General features: G+C 45.9%; 1 protein-coding gene across 4 annotated transcripts in view; it reads left to right on the top strand.

Moving 5' to 3' along the window:
- DGKZ (diacylglycerol kinase zeta) overlaps positions 1 to 18,669 on the top strand; it is a 180,311-nt gene extending 161,642 nt beyond the window's left edge. For all 4 annotated transcript variants that reach the window (XM_066583402.1, XM_066583403.1, XM_066583399.1 and 1 more), the window contains 2 exons: positions 2,744 to 2,843; positions 13,142 to 18,669. In XM_066583402.1, coding sequence (XP_066439499.1) covers positions 2,744 to 2,843; positions 13,142 to 13,258 — 217 coding nt within the window. In that variant the 3' untranslated portion in view covers positions 13,259 to 18,669. The remainder of the gene's footprint in view (positions 1 to 2,743; positions 2,844 to 13,141) is intronic.
- Positions 18,670 to 21,713: the final 3,044 nt, after the last annotated feature.

The following is a 21,713-nucleotide window of genomic DNA, read 5'->3' as shown; positions in this document are numbered from 1 at the left end:
TTATCATGATCTCCTCCATATTTCCCCGGCACTGTCATACAGCCCTCTGTAATAGCTCAATGGAAAGGCAGTTAATACATGCTCACAACAGGGGAGCAGGCTATAAGAGATTTCAGTCCTGCGGTCTGTAGTGTCTTAGAAAACAAAATAAATGTCTAGAAATCGGAAATTTTTAATGAAAACCATTGCAAAAACTCTTCATTTCCAAAAACACATTGATTAAAAGAAAAAGAGTGCAAAGATGTACTTAGCCGGTAAGTGAATATTAAATTCACATACTAGTGGAGGTAATGTTAATTGCTGGTAAAAGCAAACTCCTTGGTGTCACTGCAGACTTAAAAGAGTTATTTAACACAAAAAAAAATATTTTCTATCCATAGAATAGGTGATAAATGTCTCATCGCTGGGGGACTTGCTGATCACTAGAATGAGGATCCTAAGTACCCCCCCTTATCTCTCCCAGAGGAATTTTAGTGGAGTGGCAGTCACACATTTGCCACTCCATTGTATGTCTGTGGGACTGAGGGAGGTAGCCACTGTGTTATTTCCTCACCCAAATTTAAGACAAACTGTGGCAAGGAGTCATGAGGAATGGCAGGTCAGATGGTCTTCTGAATTACCCATTGTTCATGAAAAACACTACAATCAGCCTTGGTGCATCATAAAAAGCTGATAACCAAGAACAATAGAGTGTACTTAGTGATAGTCAGCTTTACCTTGCTTTTAAATGGAAGTGCACTACTAATTTTAACAGCCTGAATGAAGTGTTGCACTTCCTCTGTCTTTCATGTTACTTACTGTTTAGTAAACTTGTTTTACTTTAAAGTTAATAGTTAAAGGAACCAAAAACAGGTGCTGGTGCATCTTGTCTCCACCAGATGTATGGGTGGAGACATCAGCTCCCACACATGTCCCCGTCTAACGCTCTCTTCCCGCCGGACTGCCATCTCCGCTTCCGTTCCACCAGGACACATGGCCCCCTCTGCTCCCACACGTGTTCCCTTGCTGACTCTCTCTTCCCGCCGGGCTCCTAGCTCCGCCCCCGTTACCCCTGCGGCCGCTGAAGGCGGGAGCGCTCTGATTATGGGCTCCGCTGCTCTCCCCGTTGGACTGCAATCTCCGCTCCTGTTCCCCCAGCGCCGGCTGCAGCCGGGGCCACTCTCACTGTGGTCCTCGCTCCTCTCCTCGGTGGACTTTGGTGTGGTCTGGTGCTCCTCCTGCACTGCTGAAGCCGTGTCTGCTCTCGCCATGGCTGCATGCCGCTGCTCGTGGAGCTGGACGGGCAGCAGCACTAGTGGCCGCCGAGTGCCGCCGCCACTTCCAGCGGCGTGTTTCCCTGCTCTGCGGGAGGGGGTGGGGTTGCTGCGGGACTTGGCCACCCCGCAGAAGTAGTGGCCGCAGCTTCAGTGCTGGGAGGAGGAGGCAGAAAGCAGAGCTCAGGAGGGCACGTCTGTGGCAGCCAATCAGTTGCTGGAGGCATGAGATAGAGCTCAGGAGGGCACGTCTGCGGCAGCCAATCAGCCGCTGGGAGTGTTGCCTTCTACTGAGGACTGCTAAATAGTGCCTCCACCCATGATTGTTGTGGAGACCAGATGCAACAGTACCTCAAAAACAAATACAGAAACTTTTACCTCTTCTAAAGCTGCTTTCACACCTTTGCTGGTTATTCTGCTTTTGTGCTCTGGACAGAACCGTACAGCGCTGGGCGGACCCTATTCATTAATTGGGGTCCGCCCACCTGCACGGCTTTTGTCCTGCAGCACTTTTTCTTCCAGTATTTTGAGCCTCATCTGTGACTGAACCTCCATCCGGAGGTTCTGACGCAGATCTGAAAGCACCCTAAGATATTGACAAGAACAAGTGAGGCCACTACAATGCTAATAATGAATCAGAGGCATGATTTACTTTAACCCCTTTGTGACACACAAACTGCTATATACATCCTAACTGCACATGACCCCATGCAGTTAGGACATGGGTAGCTGTCCATAGCACATGCTGTGCATGGAGCAGACTCGGGAGCCAAGCCTACTCCATAGACGATCAAATGATCGCAGGTTCATGTCCCGTAAATGGACTAATAAAACAATAGGTAAAAATAATAAAAAAATAAAATAACTTTAATAATTTTTAATTATTATTATATTAAGTAAAAAATATTAAAGACGAAAAAAAACTTTTTCCCAGTGATTGCATATAAAAAAAATCTTAAAAATTGGTATCCCAACATCTGTAAACGTCCAATATCGCATTATTACACCCTCGTGGTTAAGTTCATCAGAAAAAAAAATACACTGGCAAAAGTGTGCTTTTCTTCCCCGAAATACCACTACATGTCCAAAAATGGCGACAGAAAGCAACTTTTTTTTTTTTTTTTGGTGCAATTGTGTTTTTTTTTTTCTACCCACTTCGTCACACTTAGAAATTGTTAAAAAGTTTTCCAATACGTGATATGTTAAATGATACGATTGAAAAATACAGCTTGTCCCAGAAAAATAAAGAACATTATGAATTTTGAAAGTGGGAATACCAAAACTGCAAAATGTGACCTGGAAACGGGTGCATCAATGACCCTTGGTCATGAAAGGGGTTAAAGAGGCGTGGCCTGGTGACAAGTTCCCTTTTAAGACTCTGCTCTGTCTATAGTTTTTAGTCATCTTTAAAGAAGTAAATTACAGAGAACTTTTCTCCAAATAAAACCTTTGACTCAACTATACTTTTTTTTTCTGTTCTTGTCTTTCAGTGGGGAGACCGGTCTGCACCTTGCGGCATCCTTACGTCATCGCACCATCTGTCACTACATAGTAGAGGCAGGGGCATCGCTCATGAAAACAGATTTGCAGGTAGTGGTTCTAACACACGTGTGGAGTTTTGGGGTGGAGAACGAAGGGTGACGATATCTGAAGCTTCAAGATGAAGTAAGCAAACAGAATCCAGCTCTCTGAGGGATTTCCACATAAACGGGACTTTGTCAGAGGACTGAGCTAAAACACCATCCCAAAAGCTTACACGTTTTAAACCTGGTTCTTAATCATGGCTGTGATCAAGAACGGTGCTCAAAACATGTAGGGTTTTTGTGAAGCTGTTACTCGGTCTTCTGAAATAAGCCACGTCCATCTGGAAATCCCTCGAGAGTGCTGGATTTTATGCTTATTTCAGCGTGACTTCTACACCGCCGAGCACCTGGAAGGAATGTGCTGACACGGGGAGCTTCCTTATTACGCCAAAATGCATGAGCATTGAGTTTTTTTTTATCTTTTGCTTGGTTAACTATTTTTCCCCCAGTCGTCTCCACGACAGCACCAATGAGATTGCCTCCTCCTGGTAGGACAGGAACATACTGAGAGGTTAAAAGCTCCCCCCCTTCCCCACTTTCCTCAGTGTCTTCCTGTCCTGCCAGGAGGCAGGATCTATGAGAGGAGCTGGTGGAGAAGCCAGCGAAAGCATACAGGCGGATCGGAAGGCAGTGGCTCACCCTGTCATCCCTTCGCAGCCAGACGACTCCCGGGACGCCACATCAGGGTGGTAACCCCCGGGCCAGGTTCCTCCCGCGGCGGCCCATGGGGGGTTCAAAGCGGGAGCCTCAGTCCCCCTCGTCCTCCGGCAGAAATTACAGCGCGGCGCTCCAGGAAGCCCTTTGACGGTCATCGCGTCTGCATTAGGAGCGGAGGGGGCGGGGCTTAGCGCAGGAGCGCGAAAATTCAAATAGGAACCTGAGAGAAGCCAGAACACCAGCATCACAGGTCGCAGGGTGTCTGCAGCACTGGTATAAAGATGAGTGCTCCAGCCCCAGAGACAGCTGAAACCTCAGCCTCAGCGGCCGTAAGTAGCCAGTGCGGCAAAAATACAATGCAAATATCCAGTATGTTGTGTATGGAAAAATTGCATGTTTACCCGCAAAAATGCTTTGTTTGTCAGGGGGATAAAAAAGACATCCCCCCCAGAACAAAACTGCGAAAGTGCGTGGAATGCGGGACGAGACTGCCAGCCACGTATCAGAGGCCTCTATGCAAGGCATGCGTGGCTAGGCTAGTCAGAGAGGAATCGGGGGGATTCCTGGATGACGTTAGAAAGCTGGTGAAGGAAGAGGTTCAGTCAGCTCTAACGTCACTGCCGGCACCGCCAGCGAAACGCCAAAGAAAGGCATATGTTCCCGAGGAGTCTTCTGATTCCGAGAACTCCATCGGATCAGAGCAAGAGGAGCAGGCGGCCGAAGAGTCCTCAGAGGAGGAGGACTACAGGAAATATTTGTTCCATCAAGATGAGTTGACGGAACTAATTAAATCAGTTAGGGCTACGTTAAAAATAGAACAGCCCAGAGAGCCGCGGACCCGACAGGATGAGATATTCAGTGGACTTGGGGAGAGGCGCAAACATACCTTCCCGGTCCACAAAAACATCTCTAAAATAATTCAGAGAGAGTGGAGTAAACCAGACGCAGGTTCCTACTCCGCTCGAGGCGTAAAAAGGAGATACCCCCTGGAGGAGGAAGCTTGCGCAAGCTGGGACGAAATACCTAAGGTAGACGTCCCGGTGGCCAAGGTAGCCAAGAGGACGACTCTGCCCTTTGAGGATGCCGCACAGCTAAAAGACCCCATGGATCGCAAGGCAGAGGGACTCCTAAAGAAATCATGGGAGGCAGCGGCAAACATCCTTAGGCCAGGGATCGCAGCCACTTGCGTGGCGCGGACCCTGGGGGTATGGTTAGAGCAGCTGGAACTACATCTGACCAACAAAACGCCGAGGGATCAGATCCTTAACTCCCTTCCCATCCTGCGCATGGCCACTAACTTCCTAGCGGACGCCGCGGCCGAGACCGTCAAACTCTCAGCAAAAGCCACAGCCCGCGCTAACTCAGCCAGAAGGGTGTTATGGCTGAGGTCATGGTCAGGCGACCTGGCCTCGAAAAACAAATTGTGTGCCCTCCCATTCTACGGCCAATTTCTATTCGGACCGGACCTAGATAAAATTCTAGAGAAGGCGGCCGACAGGAAAAAAGGGTTCCCTGAGGAAAAACCACAGAGAGTGAAGACCTTTCCCCGGGCCTCAATGCAGCAGCCCGAGGCCTACCGAGGCAAGGGCAAGACAGGCCGCTGGAGTTACGCCAAGGGGGGCAGAGGAAGGAATATCCTCTTCAACCCCCATCAGGGGGAGCCGAAGCAAAGACCCTGACGCCATCCCCGTAGGGGCAAGGCTGGGGAGCTTTGTGGATCAATGGGCCGCAATCTGCGGGGGCCCATGGATCCCAAAGATCCTACAGCACGGATACCAGATAGAGCTGGTATCCATCCCCAGAAGGAAATTTATTACCACGCGAGCCCCAAAAAAACAGCTACATTTACTAGGGCAAAGCGTGCGCGACTTGCAGCGGTTAAACGCAATATCTCCCGTACCGCGAAACGAGGAAACCCAGGGCTATTACTCCAGGCTCTTTTTAGTAAAAAAAACCCGGCGGGAAACACCGGACGATAATAAACCTGAAAGACCTGAACACCTGCGTCCGATACAGGAGATTCAAAATGGAAACCATCTCCTCGACAAAGTTGATCCCCAGAGGAGCCTACATGGCGTCCATCGATCTGAAGGACGCGTATTTTCACATCCCGATCCACAAAGATTCACAGAAATACCTGCGGTTCGCAGTGGACATGGGCGGAAGAACAGAGCACCACCAGTTCAGATGCCTGCCCTTCGGGATATCCTCAGCTCCCAGAATCTTTACCAAGATTATGGCGGAGGTAGCCGCCCACCTGAGAGAAAAATCGATCCTAGTAGTACCGTACCTGGACGATATTCTATTAATAGCAGAGTCCAAAAAACTCCTAACCAAACATCTGGAGACAGTGCTACAACTTCTCCAATCATTGGGATGGATTATAAACTGGGAAAAATCCAGCCTAGATCCCGGCAAGCAGAAGACGTTTCTGGGAATAACTCTCGACTCAGAATCGCAATGCTCCTACCTACCCGAGGAGAGAATACAAAAAATCCGCAGAATAGTCAAAACCTTCCTACGAAGACGATTCTGCACAATTCGGGAGGCAATGTCTCTTCTGGGGAGCTTGACATCATGCATCCCAGGAGTAGCATGGGCCCAGGCCCACACCAGAGCCCTACAGGCCGTAGTCCTATCCTCGTGGGACAAAAGGCAGTCCTCGCTAGGGGCAAGGATGTACATCCCAAACAGGGCAAAAACATCCCTGCGTTGGTGGACATCCCCAGAGAACCTGCGGAGAGGGGTTCACTGGCTACAAAACCCAGCCATCCACATCACAACAGACGCAAGCGCCTGTGGATGGGGAGCGCATGTGGGGAACCAATTCTTTCAGGGTCCCTGGCCTCAGAGGATAAAAGAACAATCCTCAAATTTCAGAGAACTACAGGCAGTTTGGCAGGTTCTACAGCAGTTGGGCAACTCGCTACAGAACCATCACATAAAAATACTGTCAGACAATGTCACCGCGGTCGCTCACATACGACACCAAGGGGGCACAAGATCTCCCCCACTGCAAAGCATCGCACAGAAAATCTTTCACTGGGCGGAGGGCCGGATCCTCTCGATCACGGCAACCCACTTAAAGGGGACACTAAATGGAAAAGCAGACTTCCTCAGCAGGAAGCAGATAGACCCAGGAGAGTGGTCCCTCTGCCCAGAGGCATTCAGAATCTTAACCAACCGGTGGGGGACCCCACAGTTGGACCTCTTCGCAACCAGGGAGAACACAAAAGTAGGCAACTTTTTCTCCCTCCGGCCAGGAGATCGTCCGATAGCGGTAGACGCCCTGGGCCAGGACTGGGGACAAGGACTGGCCTACGCCTTTCCTCCCATAACACTAATCCCCAGGGTTTTACAGCACTTCAGAACCCAGGGATGCACGCTAATCCTAGTGACCCCCTTCTGGCCAAAAAGAAGCTGGTTCGGTCTTCTGACAACACTGAGCGTCCAGGACCCAGTCACCTTGCCTACCTGGACGGATCTTCTATCGCAGGGGCCACTGAACCACCCCGGCCTAGACAAACTCCATTTAAACGGCATGGCTCTTGAGGAATCCTCGCTAAGAAAGAAAGGATTCTCAGAGAAAGTAGTAGAAACCCTAATGTCCAGTAGGAAAAAGACGACCCACCTGATCTACCAGAAGGTCTGGAGAAAGTTTTCCTCATGGAGACAGGGAAGGGATCGCGGGGATTCTATCCCCGACACTCCGCTAATCTTAGAATTCCTGCAGGAGGGCTTAGAGATGGGCCTCTCCCCGAGCACCCTAAAAGTCCAAGTTTCAGCCCTTAGCGCTATCTGCGACACAAAATTCGCAGACGATAGATGGGTCCACAGGTTCCTAACAGCGGCAGCTAGACTACGCCCTAGGCCCATAAACCTGTTCCCAGACTGGAACCTTAATTGGGTTCTAGGGGCCATGACAGTGGTACCATTCGAACCGATCAAAGCGCTACCTATAAGAATGCTGACAATCAAGACCATCTTCCTAGTAGCCATTACATCCGCAAGACGGGTTAGCGAACTACAGGCCTTGTCCATCCGCCACCCGTTTATGAAAATTACAGACACCAAACTAATATTTAAAACAGACCCGGCCTTTATGCCGAAAGTAGTGTCAGATTTTCATAGGTCCCAGGATATAATAATCCCCTCATTCTTCAGCCACCCAAAAAACGAGGAGGAAAGAACCCTAAGCTGCCTGGACGTTAGGAGAGCAGTCCTAACCTACATAGATACAACGAGCCACTGGAGGCGGGACGACAACCTGTTCGTCCAGTTCAGTGGCCCAAATAAGGGTAGCAAAGCAGCGAAAAGTTCCATAGCCAGGTGGATCCGCCTGGCCATCATAGAATCCTATAAAGCCCTCGGGAAGGAGATCCCGTTAGCGCTTAAAGCCCATTCCACAAGGGCAGTAGCGTCCTCGTGGGCCGAACACAGTTCAGCCTCGGTCGAGTAAATTTGCAAGGCCGCAGTCTGGAAAAAACCCCACACGTTTACTAAACACTATAGGGTAAAAGTGCAGCAGGACGAGGACATGGCCTTCGGCCGCAAAGTCCTCTCGGCAGCGATCCCACCCTAATAAACTTTAGTTGGTACGTCTCATTGGTGCTGTCGTGGAGACGACTGGGGGAAAAAGTGGATTATACCCACCTGATAATCAGGTTTCCAGTAGTCTCCACGACAGCACCCGTACCTTTCCCGCCCTAGAAAAATAAAATAATAAATTTAAAAATTAAAAAACCCCGGTTAGGGGAAAAAATTTAAGTTTAGCTCCTGCCCCGGCAATTCGTTAGAATCCACTGAGGAAAGTGGGGAAGGGGGGGAGCTTTTAACCTCTCAGTATGTTCCTGTCCTACCAGGAGGAGGCAATCTCATTGGTGCTGTCGTGGAGACTACTGGAAACCTGATTATCAGGTGGGTATAATCCACTTTTTTTTCCTAGTTTTTAATAATTCCTACGTAGTATTTCCTAGTTCTATCAGCTGGAATTTTTCTATGGGGAGAGATGGCCGTAGTGGAATGCAGGCGGTGAAGCTGCTTCAAAACCCGCGCCGAACAGTGCGAGCTGTGAAGCTGCATTTCTGCTGTGGAATTCTCACGGTATTTCTGTGGGTCCCGCTGCGGGCATTCTGCGGGATTTCCGCCCCGTGTGACCACAGCCTTAAAGGGATTCTGTCACCTACTTTTAGCCCTATGAGCTATGCTTATGAGCTGAAAGTAGGTGATCTGCTGAGTCTGGCGATGTTCGTGTTAAGGCCTATTTATACCAGCCGATTATCGCTAAAAAAAAATCGCTAATCGGCGATCGTTTTAGCTATAATCGGTGCGTGTAAACGTACGCCCATCATCTGCTTTTCGGGCACTGCTGGCTGATTGTTAAATTCAGTCCAACCTAAAAATCGTCCCTCAACTTTATCAGTAGTTCTCCACGGGGAGTGCTGATAGCATTGTTTCCCGTGGAGAACAAAGAATCTGAGTGCAGATCATACCCTTGAGCTATTAACTGTGTTCAGGAAAGGCTTCATTTGCATACCTATTTGGTACTTAAGTATCTGAGTAGCTACTTAAATACCAATTAATTTTTATGCAAAATGATCGCTCAAAGCTGTCACTGTCTTTTGAGCGATCATCTGCCTGTGTAAACCAGCCTTTATACTTACCTCCCCCTTCATTCCCTTCGAAAACCGCCACTCAATACATTAAGCGGCGCTGCTAAGTAGTCAGCCTATAAAATTTGAAGAGACTGACTACTTAGCGCAAAGCTCAATGTATTGGGCGGTGGCTTTCAGCACTGACGCTGGGGGAACCACAGGGAATCCCCAGACTCAGCAAGTCACCTACTTTCAACCCAAAAGCTTAGCATACCTTCCCCTTAAATCCTTTCCACCCAGGAACAAAAAAAAGAGAAAAATAGAAAATGAAGACTAACAGAAATTTATTTTGGACTTTTTGACTAAAACCTCTTCTGTAAGCTCTCAGGTTGGAAAGTTCAACTCTGTTAACATACTCCTCCGGCTAAGAATCGTAATGTGTGTCTTAGAAACGGTCAAGGTCTTCTGATGGTCTGAAAGGGATTGGCCCACAAAAACAAGTTATTCCTTATAGGAACTCTGAAACCCCCGCTATCCTGAGAATGGGGGTTCGGGGTTTAAAAAAAAAAAAACATTTTGTGCAATCCTAACTTTTCTTGCGATTACTCAAGAGAAAAAAAGGAATAATCGGATCCCATCTGTGCCAGCGGCTCCACCATTGCACAAGGGGTCTGTGAGATATGTCACTGATCGTAGGTGTTGGTGCCCTGTAGTCTATGATATTTCTTTTTTCTGTTCTTGCTTCGAGACAGAATGTTCCTGAGCTAGACAAGTGTGGATAGATCAGGTTTAATTATATGAAGCTTTCCAGATACCGTGATTTTACAGGTGTTCTCTAGTGCGACATTTCTGCTCAGCATCACATACGGGCTCCTAGTCCTAATGAGTCCAGCTGTACCCCTCTGTCTTATTTTTCAACCCCCTCCCTTTTCCTTCCTTGCCCCCACTTAAACTGTGACAGCTGCAGATACAGAGGTGATTGGTAGGATTGCCAGGGGTGTAAAGCTGAGAGGAGGGGGCACAAGAGAGCGGGAATTGTTAGCGGAGGGGTTAAGACAGAAGCTGAGGAATTCCAGACAGCTGCGGGCACCCCCTCCCCTCTAAAATTGCCCCCCTCCCGTGCAGCTGCAGGTTTTAATGTGCATTCCTTACACAGGCTGGTACTGCGACCGCTTCTCTAATGATGGGTCACGAAGACCTACTTACTCCGCTCTCTGCAGGATGTTACCTTAATGTTTTCTGGCACGGGTTTTCTTAGTAATGGCAGACCCCGTGCCAATATATTTTTGAGCTTTAGTAAAGTTGAGGTTTAAAGTTTGCAGCTCCTATTCTGTTTTGGCCTCTTGCAACAATGTATCCCTCGTGTTCTGGGTGGTTTCTATGGTGTTCTTGACATTGCAGCAAAACTGTATTTGCATGATAAAGAATCCGGCTTTGACGTTTCATACAAGTTCTAATGCTGGAGATGCCAACGCTGCGTCTCGGGATCCACTAATAAGTATAAGACTATTGGCATCCTAAAATAATGATCCCCTTCCCCCACGACTGAATAGCTGGTAACCCCTCTCGCAATGCATAGGTAGATCCAACACTGCCTAAGGCCTCATGCACATGGCATGTGCCATTTTCCTGCAGTCCCTGCATGGATGGCTTCTATTGAAGTCAATTGAAGCCCTCCAACCCGCGGGAAAAGCAGGTGTTTAAAAAAAAAATCTGTACCGCGCACGACCGGCAAGCTGTGCGGACCATCTGCAGTAAAGAAAGCAGGTACATGCGGTTGCCGCAGCTGCCAAGGCTGGATTGCACATGCGGAATCCAACCTGTCCGTGTGCATGCGGCTGTAATCTGCAGACCAAAACTATGTTTAAATGTTCTTTTACGTGGGCCAATTAATTAAAGAGGTTGTCCAGTTGTAAACCATTGATGGCCTAACCTTAGAATAGGCCCTCAATAGTAGATGGGTGATGGACCGGCGTCTGGGACCCCCAAAAATCTGCTGTAAGCTGGGTCTTTGTGTTTATGCAGGAAGCTGTCAGCTCCATTCCCATTGCAGTGGCCAGGGTTGGTATTAGAGGCATTGAAGTGAATAGGAACTTGGCCTACAATACCAAGCCTGGCCACTGCAGTGGGAACGGAGCTGTCTGCTTCCTTCAGAAATCTGCTCAGTGCATGAGCGCAAGGGCCCAGCTTACAAGGCGGTGGACCCTGAGACCATGTTCATATGGAAAACCCGCAGTAGAAATAATAGTAGTAAAAATAGCAAAAATATGGATGAGATTTTCAAAATCTCAAATCTGGCCAGTGTGAACATAACCCAAGAGTTGTAGTAACCATTAGAGGATAGATTGCTGGGCTTCACCAACCACAAGAACAGAGGTCCCGAGTCCCCCGTTCGCAGCGGTGATCACAAATGCGCACAAATATGCTATTCGCTGTCTATGAGACTGCTGAAGATAGCCAAGTGCTGTACCCTAACTGCTTGCCCCCGAAGTACTCCAGTCCTATTCAGTTGTTAGCGTGGATCGCTCCTCGCACCTTAAATCCTTCCCCGAAGTCTCGTCTTCTGTTTCTGGTAATGGGATGACTCATTTTCTCTGGTTAATATTAACTTTAGGATGAGTGCAAAGAAGACAGAAAGCAGCCTGCTGGAATTAATAGGGGGAGTACCTTATAAGACGTCTTGGCAGAGCAGCTATTGCCTGCAGTATGACACTAAACAGCGCTTGACCGTCTTGTCACCTTTTGTTATCCTGAAAATATGCAATTTAGTTATTCCGTGTCCTTATTTCATGTTCTTACGGTGTGGAGATACTTTCCAGAAAATATTTGGAAATCGGATAAGACATCAAATACTCATTTGTTACTGAAAGTGACATGAAAATATAGTAGAGCTAATGGGGACTAGCTGTTTTAACACATGTTTGGCTATGGAATGCAAGATTTAAAGGAACAGTGTACACTGTGTTATGCTTAATGCCCACCTCTATTTAAAACACAAAGTTGCACCCCTTCAGCTTCTGGCAGCTGACACCAAGTCAGCCCATTACATCCTGTAATACACTTTTAGTTCCCAGGTTGTAAACCTTAGTTTCTGATGTCTTATGTCACAAGCTTTTGGAAAAGATCTATCGATACTGAGCTTGTGTACAGAAAAATAATTTATTCAAAAAAATCCTATTATGCAATAAAAACTGTTTTTTACAAATTCATGTTTCCATAAAATCAATAAATCGAATTAATCAACATTTATTCATGCACAAATAACATTGGGTAACACAAAAATAAATAGTTTTTTGTTCATGAGAATTTAACACTAGTTTTGTGTTGCGTAGGTCACATATAACTGGTAATGTGCTTTTATGGAGTCGTAACTATGGCCTTGATTTTAGCTGGTCGCATATCCTATGCAGCATATCATTGCACACATCACACCCAATCATGGAAGATTATAAACAAACGTGTTGTTTCACTCAGTGCATGTATCTATTTGTTTTTGCAAGTCTGGAGCTGCCTGGAAATCTGAAGTATACTTTCTTTTGTGTGCAGGAGACAATCGGACAAACAAAGCATCCACATTGGTTTTCCCATGGCCTGGGGAAATATATACTTGAAACCTTTCGAGGCCATGGACAAATCAATATGGATACTTTGTATGATTGTCTTCTACAAACAACAGAAAGTATACTTCAGATTTCCAGGCAGCTCCAGACTTGCAAAGAAAAACAGGTGCATTCGTCGTGGACAAGGACATGTATGTTTATAGTTTGTCACAATTGCGTCTAATTCGTGCGGTGATATGCTGCATAGGATATATAGGGCCAGTTAAAATCACATCTCAGTTTGTACAAAATCAAAGTTATGACTCAGTAAGAGCACATTAGCAGTTATGTGACCGAAAACTATCATTAAATTCCTGGAAACAAAGAAACCATTACAAATTGTGAGGACAAGGAGCAATATGAGTGACAACAATGTGTCCAGAGTATATTGGCGCTATATCTTGGGAAACACATAAATATCAAAAAGTATAAACAATTCTATCTATGCATTTCAGGGGGACACTCCAAAAAATCGTGCCGAGAAAGCAAAGGACTCGGAGCTTGCTGCGTACCTGGAAAATAGACAGCACTATCAAATGATCCAGAGAGAGGACCAGGAAACGGCCGTGTAACAAGACTCTTACATGTTTCTTCATACAGAAAAACAAAAATCCTAAACTTCCTTATCCCCTGTTCTGAGGGGAAAACTGCACCTTTCTTTCCGCCCCCTTCATCTTACAAGAAGCCTTATTGTACATCTTCTCGAAAGCCCCGCCATTGTACTTGGCACCTGTTGGAACCACTAGCTTATCAACACATACATGTCAGCGTTTCTTATACGGAAACCTTTACTACCTGTTCTAAGAACGCTCTCCTGACCACTTGAGGAGGTGTGTAAGCTGTGGGCAACCTACGGAGACTATTGGCTCTATTGCTAACTTAGAATTCCACCCATTCTTGATATGCTTCCATGGTAGAAACTTCCTCCTTTAGTGACCTCCTCACTGTGCTTAGCCCCCGATTTTAGCCGTATTTTTGTATTTCCTCGTGCCAGGCTATTTAGGGCCCATAGCTCTTGGGCAATTCTGTTCTTCTGGTCATTTCTGAAGACGTAAGACTCTCCTTTGTGCTTACTCCGTTCCTTCTCGGATCCCATAGGGCACAATCGGCTGCCCTGATCTTGCACATATGATGGTCTCTGCAACTGGGGCTAGTTTACATGCGTTCTTGATGTTCACCTCTCATGTGATGGCTCTCGTCAATTATTTTATTGTGTAAAGATGTATCTGTTTTATTTTAATTTTTTTTTTATCCTCATTAGTTGTGTGCCGTGTAGATACCGGGACCTGTAGAAGTGTATATAGCTATGTACATGTGGTAGAACAGAGACCTGCCTTTTTCCGAAGCCTCTACATGTAGATACTATCATATTTATCGACCTGGTATCAGTAGGCGTGTGAATTAGAGCAGGAGTAGGAATGGGTTTTTTTTGTATTTTTATTTTATTTTTTTGGCGCTTTTTTTGTACATAAGATGTGTGAATCGTTGATGTCCAGGGTGTTATTCAAGTGTTTACACTGGATCATAGCGTCGTCATGGTAGATATAATCATCGCTAGGTGTTCAATGTAACCCACCAGTATAATTCTGTTGACCATGGTTCGTGTCATCCATTTTGAACCCGTTGGCGTTGGGTGATCGCTTGTGCTGAAGAGATTCTGCCACGCGCCGTTTTATTCAGCCTGGGATACTTTTGTGTTAATCGTGGCGCTAGAAGATGTCGGGAGAGTTTTATTATTGGCTTGAGACCGTTGGGTGATGGCCAAGACCATCATGCGTTCAAAGTCTCTGTGTGGCGTTGGCCTACTAGCGACATGCATTCTCCGGAAAACGGGCTCGCATGATGGCTGACTTTAGTACATGTGGGTTATGGGTTCACTATAAGACTGGCGCAGCAGCCATGTTCTGTAATTCCTCCCGCGTTCAGTGTGATTTTAGTTGTTTTATTTAATTTATTGCCTATTTTTCTTATCGATCTTGTTTTAATTTGTCATTTTTTTACTAAGATTTGAGCAAAAGCCCCTGACCAGGAATCGGTACACGGAAGCGTGTGACCCCATCATGGTCAATTTTTAATTTTTTTTTAATTTACACGAACGCTGTTGCTTGACAATCAAAGATTAATTTTTCAAGGTGTTGGCGAGTTGCCTTTCGCCCTAGATTTCCCGTCTCACATATGGATCTGTATACAAACCAGAATTGCGTTTTTGGGGTTTTTTGGGCTTTTTTTTATGGCAACTCAACCTCCATCCTCAGCACTTTACTGTTAGAAGGGATTGGTAAAACTTTACGGATCCCCAGGGATTAATAAGTGAACTCAAAGCAATATGTCTGCCACAAGCAGAATTAAGTGCATTGAAACCTGAATGTTTAATGTCTAATGAGCAGGAAAGCAGATGCCGGACACATGATTGCCTCCCACCGGGCATGACCAACCCCACCATTTGTGCGTTTCATGTCTAGTTGGACCCCAAATGCTAATTTTTCAAGGTATTTTGTGTGTTTTTGTCATTTTGTTTTTTCTCGAGGACACTACACCCCTCCTGTGGAGCAAACCTACAGTCGGCGTGAAGTGGGAAATCTCTCTGTGGGGTTTATGTATGAAAACCAGAAGGGGCATTGTCCATTTTGTAAAAAAACTAGCGCAGTTGTCAAGGAAAGGCTTGACCATAACAACCAATCAGAGTGTAGATTTAATTTAACCAGTACAGGATTGATGGGGAAGGAAGAAATCTGATTGGATGCAATGGGCAACTCTTCCGCTTCAGTTTTGCAATTTGAGCGCAGTATGGACGATGCATTAAACATTAAATAGGCGACAGCACGGTTTTCTGTTTGCAATTTTGAGAGAAATCTAATTTTTATTGACTAATATAAAGAAAAATATATATACTGGATTTCTATTTTAAAGAGAAAATATGACGGTCATTTTTATTACATGTTTTGTTAAAGGGATATTGTTCCAGATGTCATACACTCATTGTCAGACCGATCCCTCCCCTAGAAGTCGTTGGAATGGAACTAAACTTTCTCTGTGTGATTGTAACGTTGTTATAAGTGATTACAATATCAGAGCACAAGGATCATTTATTGTGGAGAACTGACCCCTTGTAGGGAGGCTCTAGTAACCGGTTGTACCGCCCCTAGCTTGGATGCAAGATGTGATACAGGCAGGCATGGGAGCTCTAGTACCCTGTTGTACCACCTCTAGCTTGGACACAAGATGTGGTACAGGCAGGCATGGAGGCTCTAGTGTCCTGTTGTACCCCCTCTAGCTTGTATACAAGATGTGATACAGGCGAGCATGGAGGCTCTACTACTGCCTCTAGCTTGAATACAAGATGTGATATGGGTGGGCATGGAGGCTCTAGTACCCTGTTGTACCACCTCTAGTTGGGTGCAAGATGTGACATGGCTTGGGCACAGAGGCTCTAGTACCCTGTTGGGCTGCCTCTAGATTGGATACAAGATGTCATACGGGCGGGCATGGAGGCATACAGTCTCTAGACTCTAGCCTTTAGATTGTGCAAACTCACAGGCTGTCAAGGTTGGCGTCCCAGATGGTCCCATACATGTTCTATTGACAGAAGTGTGGCAATGTTGTGGAGGCGTTCCTGTAACATCCTCGTGTGTGCACAACTGAGCATTATCTTGCTGGACTATGCCTCTTGGAAGCCCTGCTGCACTTAAGTGAATAGGAGCTGAGCTGCAATACCAGATACAACCCACGGAAAAGGATGGCACTGTGTTTGGAAGTCAACAGCCATGTTTTATTAACCCTGAGACACCCCTTGAAAGCGACCCTCAGGTTTCAGAACAAAATTCGTTTCCGGGACTGGAGGGGGTGCCAGGGGTATTACCTCCAGTTATCCTTCACTGCTATCCCTCTCATCTGCCAGTTTCGGGGGGCCTGTGTTTGAGCCACTCAAGATGGCTGCAACAATTTTGCCACTACCTAATGCTCATTGAGCATTGCTCCCTGATTGGCCCGGGTTGATCACATAAGCAGCCAATCAGTGAGCCATAATAGTGCATCAGTAGTCTAACACTACCAGTGCACGCTGGGACGTTAGGTAGTCTGAAGATTGTGTCGGCCATCTTGGATGACCAAAATCGGGATCCAGAAAGGCGGATTAGAGGGATGGCAGAGAACAACTGCAGGTAATATATTCCCCTCCCCCACAAGTCTCTAGACAGAATTATGTGCTGAAACTAGAGGGTCACTTTAATAAATTTATATTGCGACCATCAATTTTAGCTGTTTTTCATCAAATAGTCCTTGTCTAACCAGTTTGGACTACATCAATTATCCACTCAGCATCTCAATTTGCTAATTGGCTTCATATACCCTGCTCATCAGCACTAGACATGATTGGTCAAAGCCTTCATTAGATGACAAGTCTTCAAGCTCCACCTTATAGACTCATGCAGAGATGGACAAGCCCCTAAGGCGCGGGGTCCCTTTTATACAGGCTGATTGTTGGCCAGTTGGCGCTCATTTACAATTGGTCTATTAGAGATGTGATTCAATGGTATGGGGACAAATGATTGTTACTACTATTCTACATCCCCATAGAGCCAGCTGTACAGCTCCCCATTCATACATTCGGCAGCTGATTGTTGCCATTTTGTACGACCCAACGATCGGATGAACGTTCATGCCCAGTAATGGGGTCATGCAAAGGGGCTTGTCCATCAAATTAACATTTTTTTCTTCCGGATTATACATTAATGGCCCATCTTTATTGTATCTTTACATGGGATGACTCTTGGATGCCTCCTTGAAAATTGTAGCAGCGGTACAGTGGTTAGCAGTGCTGCCTTGCAGTGGTGGGGTCCCAGGTTCAAATCCCCATCAAGGTCAGATTCAAACCTAGAACTCCATCCCTGTAAGGTAGCAGTGTGAAGCCAACACACTGGTCCTTTCTGTCAATTTTTGCTTAAAAAAAATGAATCGGTATGATCCAATCTGGCAAAAATTGGCCTGATTTTATCACCCGGCTGATCATGACAACACAAGCCTCAATGACTATCTCTCCTGTGCTTTAATACGGATGCAGTAGTGATTCGGTGAATGGTGGTGGAGCACTTCAGTTGATCTCTTCCAGCCGCCCACCTCCATTCACTGTGAACAGGCAGTCATTCAACAATGAAGGAGTGCCTGTTTACTCTGATCGAGAACTCTCCGCTAGTCACTTTCATTGAGCTGAAACAAAGCAATTAGTGACTTTCTCGATCAGTATCCTGTTGGGTCCCGTATTTACATGGGAGAACGATTGCTCAAAATTGCTTGTTTTTTGGCCAATAGTTTCCCCATGTAAAGCCACCTTTAGTCGCTCTTACAAAACTCAAGTGATTAGCAGCATAAAGAAAGATCAGGGAGGCAGTCCTTCCACTGCAATACCGACACCGCAATACAGATCTTCACACTCCTGTGTCTGTTCCTGCAGCTCGGTCCTGTTTACTTCACCATCACTCATAACGGCAGAAACCGTATACCTTCAGATATCGCCAGCTTTTGTTAGTAGCTGCTCCAATATTAAATCGTGATCTTGTGAATATTAATATGACCCTCAAAACGACTGCCTCCATCACGTTGGGCGACGGGTCCACTTTCAGTCCAGTTGTCAAGCAGACTTGAAGCACACAGTGACTCGCTGTTTTTCTGTATTGTGATGTTTTAACCTTTTTTACTGTTACAGCCGTTTTATTTTCTATTTCTCAGGGTGCGGGAATGGGGGGGGATTTGAACTCACTACCCTGCCCCCTCCCCCTTTCCTGTCCTCACCACCGTGTGTGCAATACTGGGTTTCTGTATCAGAACATGAGTGTGACCTCTGTTTATATAGCAGTCGTGTTAGTGATTTGTCTCACTTTATGCTCACGTTGTGTTCGCCTTCGCTCTCTGTCCTGGGAGCCGGCATAACACTTGTCACAATTACGTATTGTTTTCTTGCCATTGAAATAAAATATTTACATATTAACGTTGTGGTCTGCTGTGGTTTTTACTTGTTACGTTACAAAAAAAACCACCCTGAGTTAGGGCCCTTTAAATAGTTCCACCAAAGACTCCCACTCTTTACAGAAAAATGTACATGACATAGTTTACCTGTTTTTCAGCATGGTAGTCTGTTTTTCGGTACACTTGGAAGAATGTATTAGCATACTCACTTCCATACTGCTTTTGGCATAGACCAATAGAATTCTTGGGCAGATTAGTCTATATGGCAGGATCTTTTTATCTAGAGCCCTATTAATTTGACTTCCCAGCACTTCTAAGGCACATGCTTAATGGTGACTTTAAGCCAGTATGGGGACACTATTACTATAGGGGTATACTAAGAGGAAGGAATAGTGATACGATGGGGAGAGTGTACTGCAAGAAGTCTTCATGGTGGTCTGGGCCCGGATGGAGAAGAAAGATGCAGTAGACATCACCTGTGATCAGTGGAGGTATCTGCACTGTAATCACTACCACTGTGTAGAGTCAATAGTAGGTGACAGCATTATTTAGAGGTGTACTAGTGCTAAGCCGCTGTATCTTAGTTCACTGGGGAGGGGTGGCCCAGTTCTGAGTTTTGCTATGGGGCCCCATGAGTTCTATGTATGCCCCTGGATGTTGGCACAAGAGTTGCACGATGGTCGTGTACTACTAGGAGTGAACAGGGATTACATTAGTCACACCCTTTCATATTCACTGTGATTGAACTGGCACTCGATGAGGTAAAAAAGTTGCATTTCCTGAAATTGAGGCTAGTCATGAGGCGACTCAAGATCTTGCTCACAATAGTATTTTAAGACCATATTGGTCAACCAAGGTTTGGTGAGGTGTTCTTTGGACCTTTTTTGGGGTTCCACAAATGATGGCAGCAAGACCGGTCCTGTACAGTTGGGATGAATTGGAGAGTGTACATGTTGCATGGTCCTCCACCTGCTACCAAGAAGCAACCAATAAATCATATTCTGTTCATCTGGCCTCCAATAACATTGCATGATAGTTTCAAAATATAATTGCATCAAATCCAACTCCTGGACATTGGTGGCCATGCCGCTATGGTCTTGCTGACCGTATCCACCAGTAATCATACACCTTACAATTACTACCATAGTTCGCTTGTTGTATATTCCAGTCCTTACTTGGCCATCTTATCTTGGATTTGGATTTGGATCTTTACCCACTGAAAAGTCCATTCTGAGCTGCTTGGAGAACATCCCAGATTTCTTTGCTATCTGTGGATAATTGCACAATCATTTATATAATCTGATGAACAACATTGTCAAGATTGCTTTTTATAGCATTAGTCACTGATGGACTCATTCTCATTATGAGCACCATTTGTATTTTTCCTCTGACTATCTTTGGGCCTTACTCCAAATTAGGTCTAACACTATCTTCTACAAACATCTGACCATGTCATCTTAAATGAAATCTTCCTTTTAAGGCACACCAATTCTGCAGTGCAAAAAAGTCACAATCCATCATTGATGCGGCCACATGCCCATTATATTGGGCCTTGTATGGCCAACATTACTGCATGAATGGTTTCAACAAGGACATGAAGCATTTTATCCAGTATGTTCACAGCGGGTGTCCACCAAGGGCTCACCATGAGCGATGTATGTCATGGAAATTAAATAATGGATTATATGGTGTCAGAATCGGTGAATGTAGATCCATCGAACCACAGACTAGTTTGGTTTGGAGTCAAATCTTGAGGCAACACCTGAAGTTACCTAGACTCCACCCTTTAACCCAAACAATTAGGATGTGGGTTTCACTGCAGGGTCCTCAGGCCGTTACTCTAGAAGTGGTCCCAGTACTGCGCCAGCTGATGCTATATTAGGCCTAGGCAGCATACCAGAGGGTGTGACGGGACGTGTAGCAGGACAGTCTGGGTCAAGAAAGGTGGAAAACTTTGCACGAGAAACAAGACAGAGGTTGGGTTACGGAGAACAGGTTTAGCACAGATAGGCAGACCAGAGGGCAGGGCGGGCAGTGTACAAACGTATAGTTGGTTTAATAAACTGGGTGAGGAGCAGTGACAGGAACGTAGTAAGAGTTAGCCAAAATCAGAAACCAGAGAAACAGAACACCAGTAGCACCCTGAATGAGACCAGAAGGACCATAATACTCGGGCACCCTCCATAGGGAAAGGATGCCTGATATATCCATGAAAGATAGTTTATTGACAGGGGAAGTATATTGACATGTGAATTGGCCCTATAAGAAAGTGGCCTAGCATGAGCGTGGCCCCTCTGGGCCACATTAAGTGCTGCAGCAGGCATCGAAGCTAGGCGTGTGTGACGAGGGAGGAGGATTTGTGTGCTATGGCCACCGGAAGGGTGGGTCCGCAGCCGTATAATGAAAATGCATAGAATAATCACCATGTTCCTTTTTTAGTGTAACTCCCAAAATTTTTGGTTTCAAACTGAGATTATAGGTTAAAAATCTGTTTCCATAAATATGAGATTTTGAGATTTGAAGGAAATCGGCAGTAACAAATAACTTAAATATTTCACCCTTTTGCTGTCACAAGCTTCGATCACCAATGATGACCTTTCTTCGTGTCATAATAATCTCAAATCTGGGACTTGGCCATTCGGCTAGAGTGGAGCTGAGCAGTAACTCTCAGCTATTCTGCACCATGATGTTCAGTGATAAACCCCCATTTGCATAAATGATTTGGTCCTTTTAGAGGAGTGGTTTCCAACCGGTGACTCTCCAACATAAAGGATGTGAGGGTATTTTGAGAGTTGTAGCTTTGCAACAGCCACAGGTTGGAGATCACTGCCGTAGAGCACCATAGGTTGTCTTCAAAGGATGTGACGTTCTTCAGGTTCTTGGCCGAATGTCCATTCATCAGTGACCTCCTTGAATGTCTATGGCCACCTTCAGTCCATGTACTGTTGAATTTGCATTCTACTTCTACAATATGGGGTCACATCTTGCATATGCATGTGACCCATAAGCCATCTCACAAGTTGGTACAGGGAAGTAGGATTACTCTACAGCCGTCTTTTCAATCCC

The sequence above is a fragment of the Eleutherodactylus coqui genome, chromosome 11 (assembly GCF_035609145.1).
Source record: "Eleutherodactylus coqui strain aEleCoq1 chromosome 11, aEleCoq1.hap1, whole genome shotgun sequence".
Lineage (NCBI taxonomy): Eukaryota > Metazoa > Chordata > Amphibia > Anura > Eleutherodactylidae > Eleutherodactylus > Eleutherodactylus coqui.
This window is presented reverse-complemented; position numbering and strand designations above follow the sequence as displayed.